Source organism: Gasterosteus aculeatus, chromosome 5, assembly GCF_964276395.1.
Source record: "Gasterosteus aculeatus chromosome 5, fGasAcu3.hap1.1, whole genome shotgun sequence".
In the NCBI taxonomy this organism is placed as follows: domain Eukaryota; kingdom Metazoa; phylum Chordata; class Actinopteri; order Perciformes; family Gasterosteidae; genus Gasterosteus; species Gasterosteus aculeatus.
The window spans coordinates 11,079,595-11,095,254 of record NC_135692.1 but is presented as its reverse complement, the minus strand read 5'-3'; the positions used below and the strand labels follow the sequence as shown (position 1 = coordinate 11,095,254).

The window sequence follows — 15,660 nt, the reverse complement described above, 5'->3', positions numbered from 1 at the left end:
ACAGAGCTTCTTTGGTGTGAACTGACTGGTCTGGTACACAGTGTTGTTTCTGATTAAAAGCCAAGCTCATGCCAGAGCTGGAGAAGCTGTCATCCCCTTTATAAGAAAAAAAAAAAGCCCTCTGCCAAAGTCCATATCATGTAACCCACTTTTTTACAACAAAGCCTAATCTACTAATAGCTTCTCAGGCCAAAGGCTGGTTAATACGCTGATATGAAAGAGGAAATGAATGCCTGACGATGAAATGAAGTGAACTTATTATTCATATTTAGCCAAAATATGTCTTAGGTATATCTGTAAGTATGAAAGAAAAAACGTCCCACTGCATATCAAGTTATTTTAGCCTCACTTCTCGTTTGGATTATCACGTCGTGTGGTTCCAGAGGCTTTGAATAGCTCTCACCTCCCTGGCAGATGGAAACCTTTGCTGTAACACTGCAAGTAAAGTGCAAGTCCACCTCCTTCTGTTTCGATATCGGCATGTAAATAAATATATAAAGAGTGAGTTACAGTTTGTACAATCAGGAAAAGTACCGGTTACATTATGACATAGAGAGGCACTGCTCTTGCACCAATTACATCTTTGATTATGACGCTTTGGCGTTTGACATTGAATACCAAATAGGGAAACAGTGACAATTAAAAAGATGAGAAGGATTCAATTTGAATCTCTTTTAAAGAAATACTTCATCCACAAAACAAATTATTGCACATCAATTACTCGGCCGTTGTTACCCACAGTTCCTAAAAATAACATTATATTTTTGCTCATCGTCATTACCTTCTTTCTGCATTAACTCAACAGTGACAGCATAGTCTAAATAAGTCTGATTATATTTTGTGTGACTCTGGAGGCTGAGGATTGCAAACCAAAGGTCAAAGCCCACTAACCTGCATGTTTAAAGCTACTGAATACCACCGTCGCTCCACCACACTCACAGACACGCCGATGTTTTCCACTGTGTCCCCATGGTTGCAGACTGTGGCTTTTTCATAAATGACGGCCGACCCTTTGAGGCCGTGCCAGCTCCTGAAAACCCTGAGCTGATTATTTTGACATCTTGTGGCAGGCAGAACTCTCCTCTCAGCGGGTTGTTCTTAAGCACAGCGAAGGGGCATTCCTCTGTTAAGTGTTTGTGTCACACTTAAAGGATTAGAAATCATTGCAAAAGCGCAAGGAATAATGTTTAGAATCACCTACTGAATTGTTTTACGGCAATGAACCGCACATGCATTTATGGGGTCTTTGCAAGAATAGCGTAATTCAGTATAAAAAAACAGGTTTGGGCGCTGTTCCAAGAGCTGGCAGGGGTTCACTGCATGGCCGAGTTTGTGTTACCCTTATGATATTTTACTCATTTGACAGAATGTACATTTATGTTCCCATATTTCAAACTTTCTGCCAGGGTCATTTTAAATCCATGCCTCACATTTAAATCTTCACACGTAGGCCTGTCTGAGCCCAACCTGGGAGAGGCGTACTGGGATAAATCACGGCAGACATTTCCACCTAGATGGTTCCCATACATCTCCGATTTTATTGTTTCTTTGGATCCTCTGTCTTGATATGGCTTTGCTGTGGCGAAAGAGGGTTTTGGTGCCTGACTGGAGGACGGAGAGGTAATGAGGGCCTCTGCTGGGCAGCTTGTGGCACTGATTGCTTCAGCACAAACACTAAATTGATAGATGACCTCATTTCCCCACGTAGGACTCCTTTCATCACACTTGGTTTAGTTTATTCATTTATTACATTGAGCATTATACAGTACACAGGCTCACATGGCACCGAGCATTAATCCACATAATATAATTGAGATATATGATTTTCTATACACTATTATAGTGACCGGAACAATTAATTATATTATAGCCATATCTATTGAGAAATTGAAAGATTAAAATGATTAAGATTAGATTAAAATAATCTTTAACTTTGTTTATTTTGTCTCTTTTTAACTATTACTGTTTGTATAACATGTTTTAAGATGTCCTAGATTAATTAAATTATATTAAAATATGTGTAATATTATATCAATATTTCCTATCATTATTGCCCTTAATTGTATCGTGAGTCGCAACCTAATTGTCTTTGGTTTTTATCTATTGTTGGATATAAACTCGTTTGATAGTTTGTGTGTATGGCATTTATGTATTTGTCTTTTATTTTAATATTGTTGTGTTATTTCTTTAATATGTCTTTTTTCAGTGTTAATGTCATGGACAGTGTGGACGGAAAGTAGCAAAGCAGCCAACCTCTTTTTTTTAACAATTCACAGATTAACAGCAATGCCTTCAAATAACGTAATAACATGAAAAAGTATTTACATCCATATTTATGTTTTATCCGGCTACCTTTTGAGACACATTTCTGCCATCACAGCAAAATTGTGGTGGAGGAATTTCATTTGAAAAGATTTAAAAATGTAAAAGCATCTTGACAGAAATTAATGATGGAATGTTTTGTGGATTGCCGCTGTTCACGTTCTTGAAATTCAATTTGTCAATACTTTGAGAACCACAAAAGGTAATTAAATGAATCTCTATTTTACTGCCAATCTGTGTCAATCATTAGGTGAATCAAACTGGCAAAAGGGAATTCTGTGTATGTGTGAACCAACCTTTTAACTCACTACTTCAGAGAAATAGCTCGCTCAAAAGATCCCGATTGAGGGGACTCAAAGTGTCAGTCAGGTTCTCCAGTTTCAAGCCGTCTGAATGACTGAAGGAAGATGGACATCACTTAGGGAACCCCAGGGGAAGGAATTCCTGCAGGACTTAGTGTTCTTCTCGCCGCTCCTCACAAATGAGTTCCCGAGCCGTTTCCATTAAGAGACTTCCCCAAAATGCATAACCAGCCAAAGGGCAGAGTTTAGTCAGACAAACCTCTGAAGGTGTAATCCATAGCGTTAGAAGCAGAGCGGCCGACCTTTGGTTTGAACTGATCTGATGTTTATCTTCCTACCTGTGAACTAAACATTCGTATAAAAGTCAACACAAACCTCTTGGGTCCGATTTGCACGCATGGCTGCGGTCGTGCATGTGTCCCGGTTCAGTTATAAATGACCGGAGGAGAAATGAGTGACACGTCTCAAATGTTTACATGCGGCCCCCATTCTTCTTCCCCAGCTGAGGATCCGAGGGGCCGTTTGGCTGCGCAGCGTCCCCCCCCCCCCCCCTCCAGGTTTTGTTACAGTGTCCATACATCACCCTGACGTGGGTGCACTCATTGAAACGGCCCGGCGAGACCCTGTCTCTGCCTGATGACATATTTGCCATTCCTCTCAGTGAGGTGTGTGAGCATCTTATCGCCGTGCAAAATGTTCTGGCTCAAGTCGTACACCAAACCAAAGGTCCAATTAGATTCAAAAGACATATATCTCAGGTGATTCAACGTCTTCACGTCTCATAGTGCTTTACGGATGATTTAGTTAATGGCAAGACCCCAACATTTAGGCCCCCCGACATCGATACTGCCTGGGAGTCCCCTTCGACACAGCTTCCCCTGCTCCTCCTGGGGGTAATGGAGGGAGGAAGAATGCGGAGGGAGGAAGTAAGTTTCCTCCGGGCAGATTTGCCGGACGGAGAAGCTGAGAGACGGACAGATGACAATGGCAGGGAGGCCGGGGCCTGAGTGTCGCCTCGGGGAGGCCGAGACCCAGCTACGTGTCGGCTCCGGCCGCTGTACGCTAAGTGCACCGAGCTGAGGCCTTCACAGCGGATTTGGCAAGGTGATCCCTTCATCCCCCCCCAACCCCCATCCATCTCCTGCCAGGCGCTTCCCGCCTCACCCCTCTCTCTTCTTCCTCCCTTCATTGACACCCAGCCAGGAGGTGATGAGTTGATGCAGAGGGTGAAGACGGGCGTGGAAGTGTTATCTCCACCGTTCCTGCTCTTGTATTCTTTTCGTGGTCATCTAATTATGTATGCGTTTTAGCTTTTTGCAAAAGCACAATTAAAAATCTGATTTAGATTTTCCTTCATTGTTTACATTGTATGTATGTATGTATGTATGTATGTATGTATGTATGTATGTATGTATGTATGTATGTATGTATGTATGTATGTTATTTTGCCCAAACAATGCTCAATTTTCACTTCAATGCTGCTTTTGATATTCATAAAAAATATAAAATTGTGAAAATATATGTGTTGATTTTTTTGCTTAAAACTAATCATCTCAAGAACCATCTTCATTTTTAATTTGATGAATTGGGAGATTTTGATTTTAAATTGTGATTTTAAAGTTGAATAATAAGCTTTTCAGTGTTCTCACTGACACTCAATTCGATATGACCTCAATTCTAAATTTCTGTCTCTGCTGCAATGTCTTGTTTCTTATAGGGCAACATAAATATGCAATAAACTAATGTGGTTCTTTAAAAAGATCATATTGGTTTATTGCTGTTATTGGATCACTCCCCAATGAGCTGTGACAATCTTGTCCTCTTCCTAAATCGCAGCAATTGCTGTAGTGGGTATAATGTTATCCTACATAAATAATGGCCAAAACTACGAAATAATAGCCAAGTTTAAGCAAATAGCACTTCTCCTTAATGGAAGGAGCGCCAGGTTAGTGGTGAGCAAGGGGTCAACTGGTTATACAGGCTGACAAATTGTTTCATACACATGCAAACAGGCCCGGGGCCCTTCTGATCCCTCCAGCAGTCAGACACCGTGTCTCCACCTCTACGCTGAATGACACTGAACATTGCCTCCCGTAGAGAGGCCGCATTGTTTCTTATGCAGGGTTTAGAAAGCCGATATCAAATTCTGCTCTGTTCAAAGAACCTCTGTTTTATTAGGAAAACACGCCGGTGATCGCAGCTTTTAAGACTTTACGTCACAGGCTGAAGTGCCACAGCTCAGAGGGGAGGCGGAAAACTCCACGATGAAAGATGTGGAGGTGTACAGGTATTGAATTGCAAGGACATTCCTTAAAGTAAATTTGGGGTATTGAGATGCTGTGGTAATTTCTAGTGTCTTGTGACATGGTTCCTGTCTCTCTCTCTCTCTCTCAATCTGTCTTTTTTATTTCCATCGTCTCAAGGTGTTGATGTTGCGCTGAATGACTCGACAGATGAAGTTATGCCCTTTATGTCAACAGCCCCGAGGTCCTTTCCTGCGGACAGCGCCGTAAAATTCAAGGCGGGTGCGACAATGATTGACGGCCTTATGACAGAGCTTTGCAAATCCTATAATCCGTTCATAAAGCTCAATAGGGGGGGACACTTGATGCACTTTATCTGAGCACCTCTCGCCATCTGGCTTCTGTAAAAGACACTCAACGCCGTCAGGTGCTTGACGGGAGATGATGACATGCAGCGTTGAGAGCGTTTGTGAGGCACGACTTCTCATCGAGGAAAAATTCTCAATATTAGTGAAGCATGCAGATAGAAGGGGGCACTTAATACGCACACTTTCTTCCCGATACGCCTGCGTTGTTTGCCCCTGTGTGGGCAAACAACGGCAAGGAAATACTGTACACGGCAGACTGGAATCTGGAATGTTTTATGGCCATACGGAGAGGAGAACAGCTTGCGGTCTGTGACTGGGCGTCTTGGTTACAGTCTGTGATCTATGGATGTGTGTCAGTGTGTGCGCCTCCTTTCTCACGGAGAACAGGACAAAACGCTGGGAGATATTGACTCACTTATTGAATGAGATCATAAAGTGATACGTAAACTGAGCATCAATTATTGGTATCTGTTGGTAACATTGGTAACATTGACATATTCGAAAGGGATCGTAGCTCTGATTTGTTGCAGGAAGTTCACATCCAGATTCATTTCCGGTATTTGTGTTACAGTAAATGCAACTTTACCTGCAGAACACAAGTAAGTTTCAGACTTCAGGGATTTGTTTGATTCAGTTGTTGAACACTGCCACCTGGTGCAGAGCGTCAGCAACTAACGGAAATCGCCTTGTCTGGTGAAGCTTGTTTTGCAGAAGATTTTGATGTAACTGCAATGGTTTTATATAAAAAAGTGCGTCATCAACAAGTTCTAAACTGAATTGGAAGTGAAACCTGCAGAGCGCGCAGGCGGGGACCGATAAATCCCTCTGTGCCTCATTCAAAAGCACATTGCACTTCTCTCTTCAGTCTTAAAGCCTCTCTGTTGTATATTTTAAATTATTTTAGATTTTCCATGTTGAGACACCAGAGGCACAATTGCAGCATTAAGTTAAATGTTCCCGCTGCAGTTGAAGCGCGTGCTGTGTCAGCAGGTCAACAGAGTGTCCCTCTGCGTTGCACCCTGTTGATGTCCATCACGGCTGCCAACCAGGGACACATTAATCTGAAGCAGTGTTCATCGGAGTGGGGCAGTGAAAGTTATCGCTCCCCTCCACATCCGTCACACCCAAATGTATTACCACGTACGGATTGTTGCGAAAGATTCTGCAGGGATTGATTAATCCGGTTTGTCTCCGTCGTGTGATACCAGGTTGGAGCTCTGTCTCTCGGTCTCAGCCAGGTAGAGAGGAGAACCGGCTTCAGGTGATTCGGAGAAGATCTAATCTTCTGTTCACAGTGGAATGACACCATAATGGAGCAGCAGGGGTGCAATTACTTTTTAGCCCTCCGCCTCCTCCACCTTCACCTCAGCCTTCGCTGGCCAGATTAAGATTAATGACAGCGATAAGTAAGGAACCTTCTTGCCGTCCAATATCGCAGGTGAAAGCATCTTTGGAGTACACAGCTCATCACTTTGTGTTGTTCTCTCACGTTTCCTTTACCTTTTTTCATTTTCAACTGACACATGCACAGTCATATAAGTGCAATATGCAGTGAATAGAGGACTGCCTTCATTTAAATAGACATAATTAACAAAAAAGAAACATACACGTGTTGTATTGAAGAAACATTTATAAGGAGTACACTTAATTAGTATTTTTCTTTTTACTGCATTTTTTTTAAACGGTTTCATAGTCACTAAATCTGTGTCTTTAAAGGTGCAACGGGTCAAATTTAGCCCCATTTTTATCAGTTGTTTTTTTCCCATCTTACACGTTGCACCTTTTTATGTAACGTGCTCCAAAACATATCCGTTCACCAACAATGTAGGCAACAGCCAGTGTAGAGCAGTACGTGCGTAGTGTGGGACCAGGCATGTTTAATACCAAAGAGGAAAATGCAACAGGGACACCCTGAGACACCCGTCTCACTGGCACTATGGAGGGCGAAGGTCACTCAGTAGTGATAAGGACATCAAATAAAAGCGCTTTGGGGCATGACTGGAGACGGGGTTGATAATCTCCAGTACGTACTCCGAGGAATGTCTGTACAGTCCTGGCACCTTCTGGGCTTTATTTGTTTTATTTATAAGACTTGGTAGGTGCGGAGCCTGTCAAGGGGCTTGTGAAAGTGTCAACCCCCCCCCCCCCCCCCCCCACAACCCGCCTCTCACCCTACTGAGAAACACACCTACACCAATACCTCTCAACTCCCAAAGGTTGAAGACCAGAGGAGAAGGCCCCTTCCCCCCAACCCACGATGGGCCTTACCAGAGTGGACACCCCCCCCCGCCCTGCAGCTGGAGGTGTCTGTTTCACAGGCCTCTGTAATGCGGGACCAAGGAGGATAAGGTTTCACAGGTACAAAAGTTGCCGCTTTAATCCCATCACACAGAGTGCATGGTCAGGGCTCAGGGCTCCTGCATAATCCCAGGTTTATCCATCCTGGTGAGCCAAGAGAGAGGGGAAGAGATTACTGTCCATCTCTGATTTTATTTATTCAATCAATGTTTGCACTGCAAACGGCGAGAGGGAACTCTCGATAACAATCCCCCCCCATCCCACACCTCAGTGCACACGGATACAGACGAATATCTCCTGCAGCAGCTGTTGAACAGGTTAACGTCCAGAATCGGCATCAATTTTAAAATGCATTCATTCGTGTCCGTGAGTAGCGTCTTATTTCTCATCATGGCTCATCAGACTATTGTACAGTTTTGTTCCTGCATATCTTTTAATTCAGCTGCAGTCTGTGAGATTTGGTAAATGATGACTTTCACGGGTTGACAAATAAAATGAGAGGGTCTCTGATGGCCGAATGTCCTTTGCTGTGTTGTAAAGAGCTTATCAATTTCACAGCAGGCAAGTTTGCACTAAAAAAGGCTTTGACTAGGCCTCCTCTGGAGAACACAACCTCCCCCGGCCTCACTGAGTCCTGATCATAGAAGAAGGATTACGACAGGCAGCGGCATGAATATTGTGTGTCAGGTGCAGTTGGGGAAAATAAATGTTAAAACGTGGATATTCATCCCTGCAACTTAATGCATTTAGTAGCCTAAAACAAACAGATATTTCTCCTAACCTGAAACATAAAATGGAACCCCCCCCCAAAGGGAATGCTCGATTTCCAACTCCACCTGAAAGGCTTTTGATTCGTTGTAGAATGGGCGCATCCTCAGAAATGTAATATATATTCGCGAAGCAGATTGCCGCATCCTTCCACGGGTCCCTTGAAGTGTGAGACTTGAAGGAAGTGTGGTTCTTTGAAGGCAGGTAGAAGGCGTCGCGGGGCTGAGAGGTGCTGGAAAGGGCATGTCCAAACACACTGTAGGCTCTGAGTGATGGGACACGGGAAACGGTAAGAGGACACCTCCCCCCGGCTCGCGTGTCAACACAGCCATGTGAATCACAGCTGTGAGAGCGTCTGAAGATCCAGGGGACAATAGACGCCAACTCGAGCGAGATCCGTCTCGGCTTTGCAAGATTCAAGCAAGCTTTGCTTTTTCTCAGCAGTCTTTTAATCTTTTGAATTGAATGAAACAGATCTTTACAAATATATTGTATCTTCAAGGCTTTAGTTGATCCCAGATGGACGTGGATGCAGTTAAAATGCAATGCATCACTGGATTTTAAAGGCCTCAACTTAAGCACCGCATCTCTGTAGCAGTGAATTAATGAAGGTGAGTAAGGTAATCACAACTTCTCCAGTTGCCAGGGAACGCCAGCATTCTCCAGATTGGAGATCAACTCATTTGCAAAAAATGATTTGATTAAAAATGTATCCACATATTAAGTCAGTTCAGTTGTTCTAACACTTGAACACTGTTGTGATTGAGAGTGAATGTAATGTAAAATAACTAGGCTAAAATAATGAATCCAGTATTTAACTGGCTAAAAGTAGTGGATGAATAGTTGAAACATCGACCCTCTTCCTCTTCAAGTGGTGATAGTAGCCCTAAAAATGCCAAATTCACCAAACCTTGATGCTGACAGTTCAATTTTACGATAACCTTATGATCACTATATCCTATGTTGTATAAATAAAATTAACTTTGAACAACAGCACAACACAGGTGGAGATGCATGAGTTTGTCCGGGTTGCATCGGACAAAGACGTTTGGACCAAAGTACTGCAATTATCAGAGAATGTCTTTTTTTACTCAGATCTTTAGACAATTTTGACTGGAAATTTGAGAGGAGACGTCTATTTACATTAATGTCGCCTCAGAGATAGAGGGCAGCAAAGATCAATTAATGTCCACATGTCTCTTATTTAAATTTAAATCTTGAATCTTGCCCAACTACTATGACCTGTTTCTCAACTACACGTTTTCCCATGTTTAATTATTTCAGTAAGACTTATACCAGTGAAAGGCTAATTGACAAAAATACAAATAAAAGTGTTCTGTGATTTCCTCCTGTAATTATTCCTTTAATCCGAATAGAATAGCTGGATTAGTGCTAATTAAGTTATTCAGTTACAAGGGACTTCTCTTGGTCCGTGGTCAATGCAACAAACAATGTAAATATTGTACAATACACATTTTAACAAAATAAAAATACATAAAAAATAAGATAGGATCAACCTCATCTCAATTGTTTATTTACATTCACTGATTTCATTCACGTAACACACAGAAAATGTTTGTGTCTGTAATTCTTACAGCAAGTTATTCCAGAAAGATGTGATGAGCAATTTATCAATGTCACTGAAAGCCCGCTCGGTGGCAGGCCACTAATACATCATTATCTCCTTGGGCGCGTCCTCTGTAGGCCTCTGCTGCTCCCGCCTCTGCGTGTAGGCTGTGTGGTCATAAAAGTAGACCAACGCCACGACAAAGAGGGAGAGACCTGGGTAAAGGACGACCAGGTAGTATCCCAGCTGCATCTCTGACGTTTTGTTCCTCAACTCTGCAACCAAAGTGTCGGCGAAGCTCTGCACCAAATCCTCGGCCATGCTGGTCAGGGTGACGTTCAACGCGAATATCAGGAGGACCAGGACGGAGAAAAATGCTGCATGTGAAAGGAAAGAAAAGTGAAATGAACACCAGCGCTTAAAATATCGCCATCGGCGCAATTAAAAAGAATACGATGCTTTTGTTTTCTGGCATTTTCTACTTCAGTTCTTACCGCTGAGAGAGCTGCAGACGTAGAGGCCAATAGGCCCCATGTAGGTTTCATAAGGGTTGCTGACGCTGTTGTAGAGGGAGATAAGGATGCTGCCACCGGAAAACACCAGACACAGGACCAACAGGCACAGGACCACACTGTGCAGAGCCACCGGGCCAACTCCCAAATCTGCCAGTCTTTGAAGCACTACACAAACACAAACACACACAAACACACACAGTCAAAAAAACCTTTGGTTAGTTTACATGCTTTAGACAACAGACTGTTAAAACTGTAAGAATAGGAAATGTTTAAAGATGTTATCCCATTGTAACAATATTTTAATTTAGAACTGACGTGCCGTATTGTTGTTAGGTCACCCAAAATAAAAATGAAAAAAACATTTTGTGATACTAAAGGTTTCTTTGAAAATACTTTAGACAAAATAAAAAGTGCCTGAACAAATACAATGATTTAAGTGTTCTTTTCATTATCCAGAGTAGCATGGTTTTTAAACACTGAACACTGACTGAATTGTTTATTGTCCAAATCTAAGTCCCCGAACATCAATTTAGTAAATTTATATTCAAAACAAACAGAGATTACAATCCAAGTGTCATCAGTACCCGATCCATCTGAGTTAGTATCAGCCTGACACCGGTATTAAAGCTCCCCGATATACTACCAAAACATACTGCTGTGGGAATTTAATTGAATTTTTCAGTACGGTTGTTTGTAGTCAGGAATCCCAATAACGGGGAAACCCAAACCATCACCATCGATATTGATCCTCGAAGTATGTAAGTGAGAAAATATTTACTGGTGAATTCGTCCTGGCCTCCAAACAAAGGGCAAAAGCTTCTGTTCATGTGCCCGGTAAAAGGGCCCAAAGTGACGACAGCAGATCCATTGGAGAAGCTACTTCCGTTTCTTGTGCACTCCATGGCCATCTTAGCCCATTCCGTTGACATGCAGAACCCCAACACCCCGACGGCAATGGAAGTTAACAGCGCGCTGGACATGAAATAAAGGCTCTTTGTAAGGGATGGCATTATTGCTGTATTCCAGTGCCGCTGGTTAGATCCAAGTTGCGACCTCTCTTCTCGAAAAACGCTCGGGTGACGCCTGAGAAGCTGATTCAGACCCTGTGATCCTCTAAAGATTCTGTGTATGAGTTACCTTCCTGGGTGGAGTGGACTGCTGGTCATAAAATCTCCAGATTATGATAGCGACCTTTGGTTTGAAAGGAAAACACACAGCTCGTTGTCATGGTAGGACACCAGTTCACTCGGCAGTCGAGTCTGTTCTCAGGCGGCAAAGAAAATATCACCTGCTAGGGGACGGTGCTTACAGTGGATGCACGAGCAAAACGGGACTCTTTGATGGGAAGACCGTTTAGATCCTGGACCTGTGGTTCACTTTAAGAGAACCACCTTCACAGTCCTCGGCTCAAAGGCTTGTTCCTGAGATTGTTGGGTCGTAAAACAAACTGCAGATGAATTATTTACGCGTCGGACTAAACCTAAGATGTTACTGGAAGAGGCGTGGACATCTGACCACGTCTATGAGTCATCAGCGATGCACTAAAGCCGTGACGACAGGGGACGTGGAAACATGGGGGCAATAACGTCATAAATGAGATCATCACATGAGAATAAAAAAACAAAGCAAACTGCACTGTTGCCTCTATAAATCACTCACTTTACACCGCGAGCCACCTGGTTGGTGACACTGATTTGAAAAGAGAACACTGTTACTGATCAAACTCACTTGGGTGAAATACAGTAATTCATCAGTGTATTAATTAAGAAATATTATACTCTGTATGTGTCCCTACATGCAGTATGCAAAGAAGAAGCACTAACCCTTTCATTCCAATTCATCCTTTATCAATTACAGTTTGTCTTTTGTTCATTATTAAAAACAGGAATTGAATAAAACATTTAGGAACTTTATGAATAAAGTTGTAATACAACAAGTGTCCAGACTGTGGCTCCCTTTCCTCTCCAAACGGGTGGAGGAGGACCCCGTGTGCTCCGTGACAGCCGGTTGTGTGTATGTCGGAGTAAACACAAACTCCTCCTTCCCGGTGACAGGCGGCAACACCGAAGGGGTCGCCTCGCCTTCTCCAACGCAATTTTGCGCCCTGGACTTATTGTCGGTTGCCGTCGAGGTGAGTGATTCGATGACTTTTAATGCCGTCACGCATTCTTGTGCGTCTCCGTCAGCTCGGCGGCTGTTTTCCTGTCGCGTTTCGCACGCACGGAACGCCGTGTTACCTGTCCGTTACGCACAGCGGCGCGCGCGCGCGCGCCCTCGATTTATTTATTTATTTGGTTTTGTTCAGGTGCCCGAATGCAGCTTTATAATGTGGCGGAGAATGCGTTCCTCGCGAACAAGCGGTGTTTACCGTGTGATTACATACCGGGACCTCTCTGTTTGACACCACGCAACCGACTTCAGGCCAACCGGTGTGCCAATGTGGGTGAATGGAACACGCGTTTGGAGTTTCTCTCCTCAAATCGGGGTGTTTTCCTTTTTTGTCTTGCGTATTATTCCCTATTTTGTCTTGAAATGGAGTAGAACAGTGTTGTTTTCCTGTTCGGTGGGCCCGTGTGGGCTGCAGTTGAGCCAGTTGCAACACGTCGGTGATCGGAGGCTATCGGCGCTCCAGATATCATAGATGGATCTGCTAAGACTTGTTACAGCAGGAGGACTATGCAATGTTTTTAAGAGTTATGTCTTAAGGTGTCGTCTCTCTGTGGAGGCTAAATGTGGAGTGAGCTACGCAGATTTTAACTCCTGAAATGGTTTGTGATCCAATTATCATTGGACACACACGATATTAACCTCCACAGGGAAAGGTCACTGGCCTTGGGAGGTCAGGGGTCACGGTCAGCCACACGGACGGCATCCTGGGAGCAGATTGGAACAGGGCGAAGGGGAGATGAACCGACTCGGACATTTGAACGAAAAGTGAAACGAATCGAGACAACATCACGGTTGTGCTCCGCTGGCCATTAACAAGATGACTTCCAGCCCGTGTTCCTGAGATGACTTTCATCATGATGAATCCTCAAACAAGCTCTTGGTCAAAATCATTTTGCATACTTTTATCATGTTTTTGACAGCGCGACTGGACAATAAGCTGAATTTATCAATGTCAATGACGCCGCTGAATTACTTCTAATACATCTGGTAGTACATCTGGAAGCAGGTACGCCGGAGCGAGAAAGGTCGCCTCTACATCAACAGAGGAGGAAAAAAATAGCTAATGTGACGGTGAGAAGTTTAAATTTACTTATAAGACATGTTCCTCTCAAATGAGGATCTCACAAGATAATTTCCTCAATGCAAAGCGTCACAAGTCTTTGCTTGATGGCGCTGCTTTCCATTAATAAAGTAACATTGTGAGAAACACCTGACTACTCTGTCCGTGACGAACACGCCCAGGTGAGCACAGGCCGACCTCTTCAAACAGAGCTTTTATTCAATGGAACCAGCCGCCAGACTGAATATCACCTGTAGACCTTTTCCTTGCCGCTCTGTTGCTACGGAAAGAGCTGCTGAAGAGTAGAGCAGAGTCAGCTGCTGTATTGACAAACATCACACCGGAAAATGTAAAGGGGCTTATTGAGAATGTTTGTTTGAAATGATCCATAGCTGCACATTTAAAAAAAAAAAGAGATGCATCGTAGCTCACCGTGTCAGATTTAAACTTGTGATTTAATTTCACATTTCATACCATTCACCTTGATTTGAGCTGTCTTTACTCTCACACATGAACAGTTTGTCTGCCTGCGGTACGTCAGTGTGCATACCTTTTTTCAATTATACTGTAGAGGCCCTGAGAAGAATGGTAATTAGTGTGGCAGAATGAAGCTAATGAGGATACATCGAAATAAACAAAATGGTCACGCCGAGAACAATGAGACAAGTAACATTTGACTCCAGCTAAATTCTATTCTCCTTCTCTGGAGTGGGAATTTTAAATGAGCATCATGTGCAGGGCTGATTTCACTGGGACGAGGAAGGTTTTGTGTGCTGTGTCTACGTTGTCTCTTTTCAGTACAACTGTGGCAAATCTCAACAGGATCCTAACGGCAGAAGCTATTTTCCACCTGCTTTTAATTGCTATTTAGTTTATTCCTCGGTTTAGTAAATTAGCCTATCGTAATGCTTGTGTGGTGCATTGGTGTTATTTGAACGCGGGTGCACTGCACCAACAGATGTTGTGATTAAGTAAATCCGCAGCGAGCCGGAGATGAGCGAGTTGCGCGTGCACCTGCAGTACCTCCTGACAGCTTGCCGGGTACAAACCTCGAATTGCCGGCCCGTAGTAAATCCCGCGGCTCGCCCACCCTCTATCTATCTACCAGCCACCCTCCAAGGCCCTGGAAACACTCGGATTCTAACTTTGAGCCGCTAAAGACTGTAAATGTGAGCTCTTCCGAAGCTGCAACCGCATTGAACTACACACTGCTCGAAGGCGCACTTTAGTTTTTCCTCAAAAGGGGCGGAGAATTAGCTAATTGGTGTAAAGTCACGACAATTAAGTATGAGCCCGGTCTGACCCAGAACTTGACGGGTATTTGCCGGCATAAACGTTTTCTGCCAGCCTCGCTGAAGGGCTCATGATTTATGCATTGAGGAGCAGTCATATGATCGTCCTTTTGATGCAAACAGCATCTGCATGCAACTTGTTATTCTTCCGCCCTTCTTGGTATAAGCTTGTTAAAGCACATTGAGCTGCAGCGTGTTGCAATCGTAGTCCGGTTTGTGCGTGCGGCTGTAGTGCAACAGAAATCAAGCCCCGGAGTCATCCTTCGGTCTGGCATCACGCTTAAATTATTGAGTAATGATAAAACAAATCCATGCAGAGTGAGGACAGTTTAACCCACACTTAACCAGGCCGTGCATCGGTCATTATTATTTGGAGGGATTGTTGGGGGCGGTTAAAAAAAAAAGAAGAAAGAAGCTTGTATCGAATGTGACGTTGTAGTTTGCCAGTTTACGGTGAACTGCGATTGGAACCGGTGCCGTAATAGCAAACGGTGACGGCAAAGCCAGGGAAGGCAGAAAGGGACCATGTGTGCGGGGTACTGCTGCTTCCTGTTTGGAGGTTTGGACCCGGAAAGCCCCGCAGCCTGCGCGGAGAGGGTGTGTCTCTGGCCCTGTTAATAAACACTCTGCACAGGCTGTTCCAACAGCTACCTGTAGGCCTCCCCCCACACACACACATGTGATCTGGGGCCAGCGCTGCTGTTGCTGGCTGCTGGGGAAGGGAAAGCGAGACGCCGCTGCAGTGTTTGTTTACTA

The 15,660-nt window shown here is 43.8% G+C and overlaps 2 protein-coding genes across 7 annotated transcripts in view; one reads left to right on the top strand and one right to left on the bottom strand.

Moving 5' to 3' along the window:
• Positions 1–9,815: 9,815 nt before the first annotated feature.
• clrn3 (clarin 3) lies at positions 9,816–11,634 on the bottom strand. Its single transcript, XM_040175717.2, has 3 exons — positions 11,162–11,634; positions 10,363–10,548; positions 9,816–10,245 (listed from the first exon to the last, which is right to left on the bottom strand). The coding sequence occupies exons 1-3, from the start codon at positions 11,391–11,393 to the stop codon at positions 9,968–9,970; spliced, it is 696 nt and encodes a 231-aa protein (XP_040031651.1). The 5' UTR covers positions 11,394–11,634; the 3' UTR covers positions 9,816–9,967.
• Positions 11,635–12,359: 725 nt separating this feature from the next.
• ptprea (protein tyrosine phosphatase receptor type Ea) overlaps positions 12,360–15,660 on the top strand; it is a 40,009-nt gene continuing 36,708 nt past the window's right edge. For all 6 annotated transcript variants that reach the window (XM_078103382.1, XM_078103377.1, XM_078103375.1 and 3 more), the window contains exon 1: positions 12,360–12,514. The gene's annotated coding sequence lies outside the window, so the exon portion shown is untranslated. The remainder of the gene's footprint in view (positions 12,515–15,660) is intronic.